Source organism: Mauremys reevesii, linkage group 2, assembly GCF_016161935.1.
Source record: "Mauremys reevesii isolate NIE-2019 linkage group 2, ASM1616193v1, whole genome shotgun sequence".
In the NCBI taxonomy this organism is placed as follows: Eukaryota; Metazoa; Chordata; order Testudines; family Geoemydidae; genus Mauremys; species Mauremys reevesii.
Window position 1 is genome coordinate 273,062,490 of NC_052624.1, and position 14,930 is coordinate 273,077,419.

At 44.2% G+C, this 14,930-nt stretch overlaps 1 protein-coding gene across 3 annotated transcripts in view; it reads right to left on the reverse strand.

Moving 5' to 3' along the window:
• ZFAT (zinc finger and AT-hook domain containing) overlaps positions 1-14,930 on the reverse strand; it is a 161,685-nt gene that overhangs the window by 136,225 nt on the left and 10,530 nt on the right. For all 3 annotated transcript variants that reach the window (XM_039524776.1, XM_039524777.1, XM_039524778.1), the window contains exon 2: positions 5,309-5,479. In XM_039524776.1, the coding sequence (XP_039380710.1) occupies positions 5,309-5,479 (171 nt within the window). The remainder of the gene's footprint in view (positions 1-5,308; positions 5,480-14,930) is intronic.

The following is a 14,930-nucleotide window of genomic DNA, read 5'->3' on the forward strand; positions in this document are numbered from 1 at the left end:
GTGATGGCTGGGTAAGCTGTCCCGGAGCATGAGGCTTAGAAGCCGTCTGCGCCGTCTTCCGTTTCCTTGGTGGAGAGAGGGAACGGTGCCGGGACGCCGGTGCCGGCTGCGAAGCCCGAGCAGACTCGGTATCGGGGCAGCTCGGTGCCGCTGGTGCGCTGCGCGCCGAGGACGATTTCGGTGCCGCTGGGGTCGGCGCGGGAGGTTGAAGTGCCACCTCCGTAAGGAGCTGCTTCAGGCGAGAGTCCCGCTCCTTTCTAGTGCGCGGCTTAAACGCCGTGCAGATCGGGCACTTATCTGTTCTGTGGGATTCCCCGAGGCAGCGCAGGCAGGAGTCGTGCGGGTCCCCGACCGGCATGTGCCGCTGGCAAGCCGCACAGGGCTTAAATCCCGGTGCCTTGGGCATGAGCCCGCACCGGTTGTGGAACAAGAGGGGCTAAACCCCCCTAATTCCCTTACTATACTATATCTAACTAAACTTATTCAACTAATCTAACAACTAAACTAAGTTAACCAACTATGTACACTGAAGAAATGGAGAAACGCTAGGGCTGTGGAGGTAAAGGAGCACTCCACTGTTCCAACTGGCCGTCACGGGCGGTAAGAAGGAACTGAGGAGCAGACGGGCCGGCTGGGGTATATATCTAGCGCCATAGAGGCGCCACTCCAGGGGGCACCCAGCCGGCCCGCCAGAGTTGCTAGGGTAAAAATGTTCCGAAGAGCCGTGCATGCGCGGCGCGCACACCTAACTGGAATGCATAGGAGCAATCACTCGAAGAACTAATATTTTAAGAGATGTATTTTATTCTCTCTGCTTTCTTTAAATTTACATTTACTTTTAAAAAATGATACTAAGTAGTCTAACTCTTTAGAGGTCTGGTAGTAGTTCCTGCCTCCAGAATGCAGGACTGCCTTTAAGGTAATGATTTGATGCATGAGACAAGGGGTTTGTGGGTAAGGTCAAGCACTCTCCCTGCAAATGAGGCTTCAATGTCCCTTCCCCATCAAGGGAGATGGGGCTCAATTTGCAGAGAGATTCCCAAATATTTTTATGAGGCTGTTGATAATTTCTTGTTCCAGGGTATTCTGCTACCAAGAGGGCTCACACAGATTTTGATTTAAATGAATTAATCATTACCTGGAAATTTTGAGAGGTGTTAGATGTCTGTAAGAGCTTTCCCCTTCTCCCTTCCCACTTTACTAGTTCCTAAAAAGCAGTATTTTAAAAAGTTATCCAGTATGAGTTATCTTTGTCTAAGTGTGATGTTGAATAATGCTGCAGTCACTTAGACAAAAATTCCAAATACCTCTCTGACCACACTGGCTCTTTACCATTCATAATATTGCACCTACACCAACATTGCTATAATAAATTTTAAAAAAACATAGAAAATCTTATTTTTCTTTTGTGCATTTGACATCACTTTAAATAGAGTCAGCTGCATTCTACCTTAGCATAACAGTCAGTCAAGTTTTAATCTTTGCCATAAAAGATACTTAACATCAACAGGGGAACAGAGAGATCTTTTAACATTTTATTTATTTAAAATCAGGACATATTATTTAAAGGGTGTTCAATTAGAATTTGGAACATTTTTAAATTAGGTTTGGTTTTTTTTAAATCAAGACAATGGCATCCCTTAAAATACCCCCAATAATATCTCATTAAAAATTCATAGCTATTTCTGATGATTTCTACCATACACCACAAGCTTCTCCAGAGCAATCTTCATGCTGCTCAGTATTGGATGCAGATGAGAACATGTTGGAAAGACATTCCATGATATATAATTAAATCCCCACAGACAAAAAGAAAGAAAGACACTTAAAAAGAGACTAATGGAATAAACCACATAAAACTATTTTTAGACTGCAGTTTCCCAGCAATTATTCACATGGGCTTCTTAAAATGAGTCAATTTAATGATCAATTGTCTGAAAAAATTCAGAACATGTGTACAGTGCTGTCCAAAAGATTTCTATTGATGAGCCCCTTGTGTTATTGTTTAGAAAAATTATTTTTAAATTATTCCCTTGAAGTTTCCCTAGTACAGACTCAAATTATACAGAACACTGTAAAAATTCCAGGAAGTATTTGTGTTGTATTGCAGTAAATGATCCAAAGAGACACCAACGTGCCCTCTTGTCTATCTCCAAGACTAGCCCTGTCCCTACTCCCAACCCACTTAATAGTGAAATATTTTGGATTTACCAACCTCTTTATATTACATATATGTGGCAATTTGTATATAGACATGTATTATTTTAGCACAGAATTACATGGTACCATACAACTTAACAGGAAAGTTTAACCAAAAATCAGTTGTGCACCAAAGAGCAGAAGCCTTGGGAGAAAAGTTTTTGGTTTGGTTTTTTTGGGTTTTTTTGTTCTGCGTGGAACAGTTTAATTAATGGATTAAAAGATTGTGCATTTTAGGTGCATCAGTTTATTCTTCATTCCTTCTGTCTCTCTACCTCTCACCCTTCTTTCAATCCTACGTAATATGTAGATTATGTAGTGACAATCTACCCCTGTATCTCCTTATACCACCAACCATGCTGATACAATGCAGTTCTAGGATATCAGCCTAAGCAGGGTTAGGGAGTGTAGAAAACGATCCCGGTGATTCATCAGATGGCATTCTTTCTTGATTTGGTATGAACAAACACCTCAGCATGGTGTTAGAAGGGCAGAGGGTGTCTTTCAAATGAGAAAAAAATAAGAGGCCCTGACCTTTTGCTAGAAGATCGCACTGCACTTTTTGTAAGTTTATTAGTGTTAACTCAAGAATCCTGGTGAAATTCTAATGTGGGCAGTATGTGTTCTGCCTCATCTAAATTCCCCCTGGAGTTTCAATTGGAAAATCTTACCTTATTCTTACAATTTAATATTTATATTTGCAAAACAGAGGCCCCATAGCACCAGGTGTGATACAAAATACATACATGATACCTCTCCCGTAGAGCAGAAGATGGTGGCCTTAAAGATAAGTTTAGAGAGGGTGTTGCATTCAAAAGAAGCCGTGTATCCTAATCTGTCACACAGGCTTACTTAAATGGCTGCCATTTTCCATGTCAGATATGTCTGTACTTCAATGCTGGACACAGCAGTATTTATGAGTAATCTGTATTATCAATAGCAACATTTGCCAAAGTGTATTGGGACTCATTTGAACAAGAGGTGATATAGAAATGTAAAATCAGTATTACTGAAGATAACAAAAATGGTTAAGATAAACCAATTGTTGAAGGCAGCATGATCTAACTACTAAAACCATGCATCTCTTGTAAAATTGAGATAGGGAGTAACAACAATAATAATATTAAGCACTTACCTAGTATTTTACAGTTTCATAATGCTACAAAAACATTAATTATTCCTCAGATAGAACTCCTAAAAGGTACATACTCCAGAGAGGGCTTCAATAAAACCTCAACATTCACCAACTCAGGCACCTGTAATAACCTTGGTTTTTTCCTATTCTTACAATATAGACCATGCTGTCTAGCAAAGTACAATGTTGTTGTATACCACTCAACAAGCACTTAAAGAGATTGTCATTTCTAGATTACCAGCCCTCAGTCATACCCAGTCATATCTGTTATAGTATTAACCGGGTTGAAGTACACAGAAGAGAAGCACATCAGGGCTTACTGAGCACTTTTTTCTTATAAAATTCTGTTCATTCCCTTGTCCACTGTAGATTTCACTACAGGAGAGGAAAACATAATGTCATGAAGGAATATTTCCCACAAAATCCCTTACATCACTCCAGTGAAGAGTGCTATAAATATCCTACATTTTCCATCAGACTACTGGAAACAACAACAAAAAGCCTGTGCGATCTACAGTAGAGGAGCAAATACTTATACGGGTTGAAAATCTTTTTAAGTTGTGGGGAACTCACTTAAGAAGACTGAAATATTCTTATGGGTGGTAGGAGGAGTTGTATGTAATTTGAAAAAGCTGCAGCCATATGGTCTAGATAGAATAAATTAAGGCTAACAGAAGAGAATTATTCAGACAGCTTTATGAGAAGACAACTTTAAAAAAAATAACACAGCTGTTACTTTTCCTCATAATTAGATATGCAAAGTAGTGATGTCAACATTTCTTAAGTAAAGCTGCATAAGTCTGATACCTCTTTATTTATTTATTATTTATTATTTGTTAAGCACTGAGAGTGTGTTTAGCTCCTTACAAGACACAAAATGCAGACAGTCCCTGCCACACAAAACTAAATACTGTACTAAAAAATACATATGTATTGTAAAATGGACGCAAGTTTCACTGTGTTCAGAGATACTATCTACAATTTGTGAAGGGTTACTGGGTACAAAACTATGACAAAGAAAGATGTATTCTGCATGTCTGAGATCATCATTCTGTGTAGATTTAACCCAATCATAAAGCCATCAATCCAGACTGCTAGTTAGTAAATGAAGACCTACCATATGCATATACTATAGATATGAAAAGTATTAAACTGGCTTCAGTATTTTTTAAAAATATGTTTTTAATATACTCTGGATAGAATTTAGCAATCACATGACCAGGTATTCACAAAATCTTGGTGGTTCTGTAAAATAAAGGATTAGCCAAAAATATAAACCAGTTGTCCGCTAGGGCTCAAGAAAGAACGTGTTATCATGAAATCTGAATTATTTTAACCCCCACATTATCACAAAGATTTGCAATTACTCTCAGCAGTGGAGGAAATTACATTTATTACCATGGGTAGCTGATGATAATTATTTTGTGTAACTAATTCAACCTTTGACTACTGGATGGCTTAATTTAATAGCACTAGTGTCTATGCACAATTATAAATTATGAATCACGCTATTTTCATCTTTGCATAGAGTGATAATATCTGAAATGGAACTCACACAGAGTTAGACAGACATCTTGAGGCAACATTCAATCAGCCACCTTGGCAAAGTCTGTAGATTCTTTTTTTTCTGATGTGCTGGCTGATTGTCTAAGCAAATTTAACTGTTTCCACTGTTAGTGCTAGACAATGTTAGTCACAAAGCTCCAAATTAAAGCTTCAGGAAGGATGCTCAGAAACACTTGACATTTAAAAATCAATAAACCAATATAATCATCCTATACCACATGTTAAGTTTTTCCAAGTCCCTTTTCCTATCTATTTTGTACTGAACAAAACTCAGTTTTAAGTAATGAAAACTGATCTCTACAGAAACAAATCATGTAACTAACTATACACAGTTTAGTCATCACAGCACTTTTTTTTTTAATTAAATTGGTAATTGGAAATTGCATCCCTGTCAATTTGTGCCAGTACCTTCTCCACTTTTGCTTGCATTTGTGGGTGCTGTAAGTGGTCTGAGAGGAATAACAATGTCATCCACATTAATCCCATCTTCTGCATGCTTCTCAGAGACATGAGACAACAGTTCTGACTGATTTGGTGAAAATAAGTTACAAAGTTTACACATGAAGATGGAATTGATTCCTGTAAAATAGAGAGAGAGAGAGAGAGAATCATTAACAGGTCTGACATCAACAGTTTACTTAAAAACCTACTAGTCACTCACATTATTTTTTTCTATTTTGTTTACCCAAACCAGCTAATCACCAACTGCGAGAAGGACTGCATTATAGTTTTAAATTAGTATTTTTATAGAAAAACAATAATATTAGGTAGGTCAAGAGCAAAGTAAAGGACAACACTTTCCCCGCATCTCCTCACAGCCAGGAGAGAGATATGGATGGATGGAGAGATGGACAGGGACACGCACACACACACCCTGCAAGGAGGCTTTCCAAAGTGCAAAAGAAATAAAAGCTCCTTTTCTTTTTCAGTATCACTGAGGGATTCCACTTCAAGTTTATCAGACACCTACTAGTCAGAAGACGATACAAGATGGTGTCCTGAACAGATTTCTGGGACAGCACCCTGATAAATATCCCAGCATCTTACCTTCAGCTAACAGCTCTGTATAGCAAGGGAAGCTGAGAGTCATACGGGGTTTATGCACCTGGACCTCACCTCCCACTCACTTCCCTAGATGCTGCCCACTCGCTTATCCTTTGTATCTGCCTCTAACTAGTAGGTCTAACCTTCCAATTGGTAGGTGTTTGGTACATTTTTCAAGCTCTATGATATTGTGTGATTCATTTAAGATTTTTACTATATTTGACTCTCTGTTTTCTTTCACATACAGTGCCACTCCCCCTACTCCTCCCGTGCAACCTACTCTGTCATTACTATTATTTTGTATCCTGGTATTACCGTGTCCCACTGATCGCCAAGTCAGCTTTCCCCTACCTCAGGGGTGGGCAAACTACAGCCCGCGTGTCACACGTGCTCCTGGCCTGGGAAGCTAGCCCCTTGCCCCTCCCCCGCTGTTCCCCTTCGTCCGCAGCCTCAGCTTGCTCGCTCCGCTGCCGGCGCAACGCTCTGGGCGGCTGGGCTGTGAGCTTCTGGGCAATGCAGCTGCAGAGCCCGGCCTGACCCAGTGCTCTGTGCTGCGTGGTGGTGGCGGCGGCGACAGTGTGGCTTGCTCCAGCCGGGCAGCGCGGCTGTAGTCCCATCAGCCACCGGTGCTCCAGGCAGTGCAGTAAGGGGGCAGGAAGCAGGGGGAGTTGGATAGAGGGCAGGGGAGTTTGGGGTGGTGGTCAGGGGGCGGGGGTGTGAATAGGGGTCGGGGTGGTCGGGGGAGGAACGGGGGTTGAATGGGGGCAGGTGTCTGGGGGGGCAGTCAGGAAGGAGGGGGATTGGATGGGGAGGCAGTCAGGGTACAGGGAGAAGGAGTGGTTGGATGGGCCACGGGTCCCGGGGGGGCCGTCAGAAATTAGAGGAGGCGTTGGATGGGGCAGCGGGAGTCCAGGGGCAGTCAGGGGACAGGGAGCGGGGGAGGAAGGGAGATGGGGTATGGGTCCCAGAGGAGCCGTCAGGGAACTGGGGTGGGGTGGATGGGGCAGGAGTCCAGGGGGCAGATAGGAGGTGGTAGCCAGGCCATGACCTCCTCCCCTAACCAGCCCTCCATACAATCTACGAAACCCAATGCGGCCCTCAGGCCAAAAAGTTTGCCCGCCCCTGCCCTAGCTGTTAGTTTAAAAACTCCTCTACGACCAGGGCCCTACCAAATTCAGGGCCATGAAAAACGCATCATGGACCATGAAATCTAGTCTCCCCACCATGAAATCTGGTCTTTTGCGTGCTCTTACCCTGTACTATATTGATTTCACAGGGGAGACCAGAATTTATCAAATTGGGAGTCCTGACCCAAAACGGAGTTGCGGGGGATCACAAGGTTACTTTAGAGGGGATCGTGTTATTGCCACCCTTACTTATGCAGTGCCTTCAGAGCTGCATGGCTAGAGAGTGGCGGCTGTTGGCCAGGCACCCAGCTCTGAAGGCAGTGCCCCGCCAGTAGCAGTGCAGAAATAAGGGTGGCAATGCCATACCATACCACCCTTATTTCTGCGTTTCTGCCTTCGGAGCTGGGTGGCCGGAGAGCGTCGACTGCTGACTGAGGGCCCAGCTCTGCAGGCAGCAGCGCAGAAGTAAAGGTGGCAATACCATAACATGTCATCCTTACTTCTGTGGTGCTGCTGCTGGTGGCGGCAGTGCTGCCTTCAGAGCTGGGCTCCCGGCCAGTAGCCACTGCTCTCCAGCTGCCCAGCTCTGAAGGCAGCACCGACGCCAGCAGCAGCACAGAAGAAGGGTAGCAGTACCACAACTCCCCATACAATAACCTTGCCACCCCCTGCGACAACTCCTTTTTGGGTCAGGACCTGTACAATTCCAACACAGTGAAATTTCAGATTTAAATAGCTGAAATCATGAAATGTACTATTTTTAAAATCCTATGAAATTGACCAAAATGGACCATGAATTTGGTAGGTCCCTATCTATGACTTTTAAACTTTACATGCCAGCAATCTGGTTCTGTTTTGGTTTTGGTCAGGGGTTCCCAAACTTGGCTCGCGGCTCGTTCTGGGTAAGCCCCTGGCGGGCCATGAGACACCTTGTTTACCACTTCCCGCAGCTCCTGTTGGCCTGGAATGGCGAACCGCAGCCACTGGGAGCTGCGAGCGGCCGTACCTGCGAACGCTCAGGCAAACAAAGTGTCTCACAGCCCGCCAGGGGCTTACCTTGAACAAGCAGCGAACCAAGTTTGGGAACCCTGGGTTTCGGTGGAGCCCAGCCTTCCTGTATAGGCTCCTCTTTCCCAAAAGGTTCCCCACTTCCTAATCAACATAAATCCCTCCCTCGATCACCATCGTCTCATCCACACATTGAGACCTGCAGTTCTGCCTGTCTAAGTGGCCCAGCGCATGGAAATGGAAGCATTTTAGAGAATGCTATTATGGAGGTCCTGGTCTTTAATCTCTTATCTAGCAGCCTAAAATTGGCTTCCAGGGCCACACTCCTACCTCTCTATGTCACTGGTCCTAAGTGTACCATGACCACCAGCTCCTTCCCAGCACTGTAGATGTTTCAAGAGGTCTGCAACCTTTGCACCCAGCAAGCAATTCACCATGTTGTTATCCTGGTCATCAAAAACCCAACTATCTATATTTCTAACAACTGAATCCCCCATTACTATTACCTGGCTTTTCCTAATAACAGGGGTTCCCTCCCCTGGAGAGGTATGCTTAGTGCGAGAGAATACCATAACATCATCTGGAAGGAGGGTCCCAACTATGGGATCATTTACCTCCGCTCTAGCTTGATGTTCTCCTTCTCCAGACTTTCATCGTCCTCAAAAGCATAGAGAACACCAGATTGAGGTGGGACTGCTCTACTGTGTCCCAGAAAGTCTCTCCTATGTATTTCTCGGTCTCCCTTAATTCTTCCAGTTCCGTCACTCTGGTCTCAAGAGCCCATACTCAGTCTCTTTGTGCAAGTAGCTCATGGCCCTAATGTACAGGTATGCCACCTGCCCACAAGCCAGATAATCATTCTATTCCTGGGGGAATTCTGAGCCAAAACATTAAAAATTCTGCACCCAGTATTTTAAAATTCTGCCAATTTTATTTGTCAAAAATAACACTATATAATCATGTCAGTTTCAGTTATTTTGGTAATTTATTTCAGAATACCTGTCAACAAGTATGTCTGTAACAATACAGACAAACACAAAATTTCCCCAGGAGTAAAGAGTTAAAGAAACCCTTATGACAACCCAGTTCTTGTTTCTCTCCCTCCTCCCCCCGAGCCAAGCCAGGGGGTCAAACACCCACAACCCCTCCACCCGAGTCCAGCTGTGATCCCCCCCCCCCGACCAGACAAGCATCCCCCACTCCTCCAGAGCCCAGATGTGCCCCCCTCCAGGCCAGGCAGCCATGCCTCTCCCTCCCTGAGCCCAGCCGTGGTCCCCCAGGACAGACATCAGTCCCCCTCAATCCCCCCCCCAGCCCAGATACCCATCCCCCTATCACCCAGAGATCCAGAGGGAGAAACAGCCTGCTGCTGGGTCCCAGGCTCGTGTGGAGTTTCCTGCATGCCTCCGTCTCCTTCCCTCAGGGCATGTGGGTAACTGCAGCTGCCAGGAACTTTATATTCTCATCCCCCCCACCTTTCCCCGCGCCCCATGTCTTCTATGTGCGAGCTCTCCCAGGTCCAGCACCCCCTAGCGGTAGCCAGTAGCACTGCAGCCCATTTAGGTCAAGGAAAGGAAATTTCTGCAAAATTCTGCATTGCACAGTAGCACAGAATTCCCCCAGGAAGTACCATACATGCTGCATTCCGTGCAATAAACTGGATAGCCTCCCCTCTGCTACTTGACTTTTGTGTGCATTATTTTTACTCTTGTGGGGGGGGGTGTTTGTTTTTTTTAAATGACAGCATCCTCTCATCTCATCTTTGGAGACAGTTGCATTATTTTCCAACTAATGCACAGAGCATACATCTACAACTCCTTTAACATCCTTATGTTGCAGGAAAACTCTTAAAATTATGTTTCATTAGATTATGTATGTAAGCAGTTATTTAAAGCGCATAATGTGTTCTCAAAAGATCAGTATGGCTCCTTCCCAGCCATTCTGCAGTCTTAGGCACATACATATTATGGCAATTTTTAAAAATGCATATTATGTACGATAGAAATTCTCCGTTGAATAGACTCCACTCTACTTGCTTAATATGTATTCATATTTTAAGATGAAGCATATTATTTACCCAGCAGGTCAAAACTGTTCTTTCTAAATGTAAATATGGATTTAAGATTCATGCTATGCAGAGTAAAAATACCTATGAACATTAAACAAAAATGTTAATATGCAGTGGCCATTAGAGAGAGATGAAAGCTCCAATATTCAGATGACATTCACTTTCTGGGGTCTTATTATCTTCTAGTTGATGCCCAGATTCCATTTGGTCTGCTCTCCCCTTCCTGAACCGTTGGGGAAGAGAAGAACTGACTGATTGACCCACTTTCCGCTGCCTCCTCATCCCTTCTTACATTTTCCTGGTAAGTGTCTTTGGGGTCATCTTTTTCCCCTTTCACTCTTAACAGCAAGAGTCCTAGAGGAGGAGTGACCAGCTACTAGTAGAAGACTACTGAGTGCATAAACAAACAGTTAAATAATATTAGTATTTTTTACAGAACCCAAAACTGAGATAAGTGTCTGGAAATAACAAAAACCAGGGTCTCCCTCAAGGAGCTTACAAGATAATATCAGATATGATATAATAAAAGGGGCACGAACACAGTAAAGTGAAGGCAAAGTTGGAATATATGGAGCCAAAGGACAGAAAGGGTGGCAGTAAAGAGTGTGGATTGTGGTGATGGGGAAATGTCACAGAGTAGAATGCAGAAGCAGGATGGGGAAATAATAAGAGAAATATAAGGCAACAGAACTGGAGTAGAGAAGTGAAAACAAGGAGAATGTTAGGAGAATGAGCAGAGGAGGAGGGCAGGGTCCAGACAGCAGAAGAATAAGTGTGCTGATCATAGTTCTTAAACAATTAGGTGATGAGTAAGCAACTGACAATTGATCAACCAGGTGCTAATTAGGTGGTGAAGCAACAGGGCGATTAATTAGTCAATTAAGTGTAAAGCATCAAATAAGCAATAAGTCAATTATGTATGCACAGAATCAATGATTAAACAGTGGATAATTAATTAGGTGGGAAGTCAACAGAGCAACTAATTAGACAGAAATTAAGTATGCAGAGAATCAAAGAAACTGTAAACAATTAAGTATGCCATAAACAAATAATATGAATATCAGTGAAAAATATTAAGAACTATTCAGTTTGCTAAATATATTTGATAGCTGTGTTATTTGAATACTCAATAAGCTTCAAGTGACATAAACCTAAATTTTAATATAATTTTAAATTTAAAAAGTGCCAAAATAAATTCAAAACAAAAACAAAAACAAAAAACCACTCCTCCAAAACCCCCAACATTACAAGTTAACTTAATGTTAATGCTTTATTTGTTAACATTCACATTAAGCAGGTAACAAATAAAATTTATAAACAAACTGTTTCTATACTTTCTTCATATTGTTCTTCCAAATATCTCAAGCACTTTCCTAACTCCCAGGGATGTGGTGAGGCTTAATTATTTAAATGTTTGAAAAATATCTCCATTTTACTTATCAAGCATAAAGCACGAGGAGATTAAGTGACTTTCCCAAGGTTATACAGCAAGTTGCATACCCTGGCACAGGACCCAGGCTTCCTGACTCCCTCCACTAACCACAAGACAACATCCCTACCTTTTAATTTAAAGCACCACAAAAAAATTGACTCAAACAGGTAACACTTAGCTTAACACTTTTCAAAGCTACAACAGAGCTTAATTTTAAAAAACATGGTTGAGATATGATCACAAAATATGCTTTTAGACTGTCACGGTGATTGTGTGATGGGAACGGTCTAGAAATATTTTAACCAAACTGTAACCATTTTAAAATATTTTATAAAGGAAAAAACTCACTGAAATTAAACTCTTCCAGGGGTATTCCTGGGCAGAAAGAAAGAGGTATATTATCTCTATATATATTTACACATGCATACATACAAGGCCAGCCTTAGGAGTAGTCAACATTGGCACCATGTGAGGTGTGTGTGTGCTGTCAAGAGGGTGTTACAATAAGCACCCCGCTCCCTGCTGCCCTCATCTGGCTCCGCCCCCCAGGCCTGTTCAGCTCATAGCTACAGTCCGTCTCCAGCCCCAGTCCACCCCCATCCTCTGTGCTGCCTGCATCTCTGCTCCGTCCACCTACCCTCAGCTTCACCCCAAGCTCCACCTCCAGCCTCAGTCCACCCCCATCACCAACTCCACCTGCACCTCTGCTCTGCCCCACTGCCCCTAGCCCCCGCTTCCCCGCCTCACTCCGCCCCCAGACAAGCTCCACCCCCCAACCCTGCTCCATCTCCAGCTTCACCCAAGGTGCCATTTTCCATAAGGCATACCACATACCAATACATCAAACAAATCATGGTAATATGTATCCCAAGCAATTAGCTAAAATTATCAGCACAGCCAATATTTTAGAAAATATATATCTAATAATACTTCTTGCAGTTCTGTAGGAGTCAAAGGCAAATATAACTCCATAATTAAATGCAAAGCTAACCTCAGGATTAAGACCCTGATCCTGCATGCACTCAGGCACATGCTTAAACGCAGACATATGTCCAAGTGCTTGCAAGATCACATTATACCTTTGTCTCTTTCCTCCCAATTTTACTATATACAGTAGAACTGCAGAGTTATGGACACCTCAGGAATGGAGATTGTTCATGATTCTGAAATGTTCGTAACTCTGAACAAGACGTTTATGCTCCTCAGGGCAGGCTGCTCGGAGCGGGGGCTCGCAGCATAGGCGCCAACTTTTCCCAGCACTGGTGGGTGCTCGCCCCAGCCCTGCCCTGACTCCACCCCTGCCCCGCCCCCTCCCAACCCACCCCCATTCCAACCCCGTCCCCCATGTCCCCACCCCAATTCCACCCCATCCCTGCCCCTATTGGACTCCTTCCTCAAATCCCTGCCCCGGCCCTGGCTCTTCCCCGAGCGCGTGCATTCCCCGCCCTCCCCGCTCCCTCCCAGCGCTTGCTGCCCACGAAACAGCGGTTTTGCGGCAGCAAGCGCTGGGAGCGAGGGGGACAAGCGGGGACTGGCGCTCTCAGGGAAGGAGGAGGAGGCAGAGGCGAGCTGGGGTGGGGAGCTGCCAGTGGGTGCAGAGCACCCACCAATTTTTCCCCATGGGTGCTCTAGCACCGGAACACCCATGGCATCGGTGCCTATGGCTCACAGCTGTGCCTGCGAACTTCAGCATCTTCATCTCTTACCTGTAAGTGACTGCCTGGCAATGGGGGATATGCACAGGCAGCTGGTTCTAGCCTCCTGGCTGCAAAGGTGATGAGTGAGGCACCCTGGGGGTGGGGCACCACAGTATCAATGGGCACCCAGTGCAGGCTCTGGCCCTTTAAAACTGAGCTGCTCCTCCAGAGTTGAGCATGCAGGCAGGAGCCTGGGCCCAGCTCCAGCCGCAAACACTTCAGGCCAGTTTCCAGCAGGAGCTCGGGAAGTTTCTTTTGAGGGGGCGAATGTGCCCCGGCTTAGTTACAGGAAAGCTGCAGACCTGTCCCCAGCACTACTCCTGTTCTGCCTGTGCCACATCTGTGCCTGTGAAATTCAGCGTCTTCACCTCCTACCTGTAAGTGGCTGCCCTCCAGGTAGCGAGTAGGGGGCAGGGACAGGCAGCGCAGATGCAATACAGGCACAATATAGTATTTACTGTTTGTTTGTCTCTGCTGCTGCCTGATTGCTTACTTCCCATTCCACATGGTGTCCAGTCGACCGGTCAGTCTCTAACTCTGTTGTTCATATCTTTGAGGTTCTACCATAGTTCCTTCAGTCCAATTTTTCCTTCTGTTTAGTAATTCTTTCCTTCCTTAATTTATACCATTCTTCATTTCCACTATTTCGTTTGCTTCCTAGCATATATGTGCCATTTCAATATTTCCCTTTCTTTCCCCTCCCCAATGTCTTCTATACTCTCTATTAAGTCCTCTTACTCTTCCCTCGCTATATCTGACCACCTACTCCTAAATTACACGCACACTCCTCTATAATCACTCACCTACACATCCACTCTGCCACAGGGTACTTGTTTTCTTGCACCTCCCACAACCCTGCTTCTCCATTCTTCCATTTATGCCTTGGCTGTAGTGTGCAAAAAGTGTGTTCTTTATTCAAGTTAAAATCCTAGTGAAGACAAAGCAGCTTGTAGTTTACGTACAAGTTAGCAGGTTGAGTTAAAAGCTAAGACTTTGCCTTCAGTGTCAAAAAAGGTGGCTTTTCAGTTTGTATTTTACAGTGAGATAATTAACGTGTATTAGCTATCTTGCTGGAAAATCTTAGTAGACACAACTTGGTAGTTTTTACCATGGTCTAAGCAGGCAAGGTCAACACTATGCCCCTCTCACAGGTGAGCTTGCCTAACTACATCACAGTAAAAGCTACAGTACCTTGTCTCCACTAGGATTTCACAGCAAGATAGTTAGGTCACTGTAAACACACACCTTTTTGGCAGTGAAAACAAAGCCACAGTGTACACAAGGCCTTAGCCGCAGATCAAAGGCCTCTATTCCAGCAACACAGCAGGCATAACATAACATAAGAACATAAGAAAGGCCGTACCGGGTCAGACCAAAGGTCCATCTAGCCCAGTATCTGTCTACCGACAGTGGCCAATGCCAGGTGCCCCAGAGGGAGTGAACCTAACAGGCAATGATCAAGTGATCTCTCTCCTGCCATCCATCTCCATCCTCTGACAAACAGAGGCTAGGGACACCATTCTTACCCATCCTGGCTAATAGCCATTTATGGACTTAGCCACCATGAATTTATCCAGTCCCCTTTTAAACATTGTTATAGTCCTAGCCTTCACAACCTCCTCAGGTAAGGAGTTCCACAAGTTGACTGTGCGCT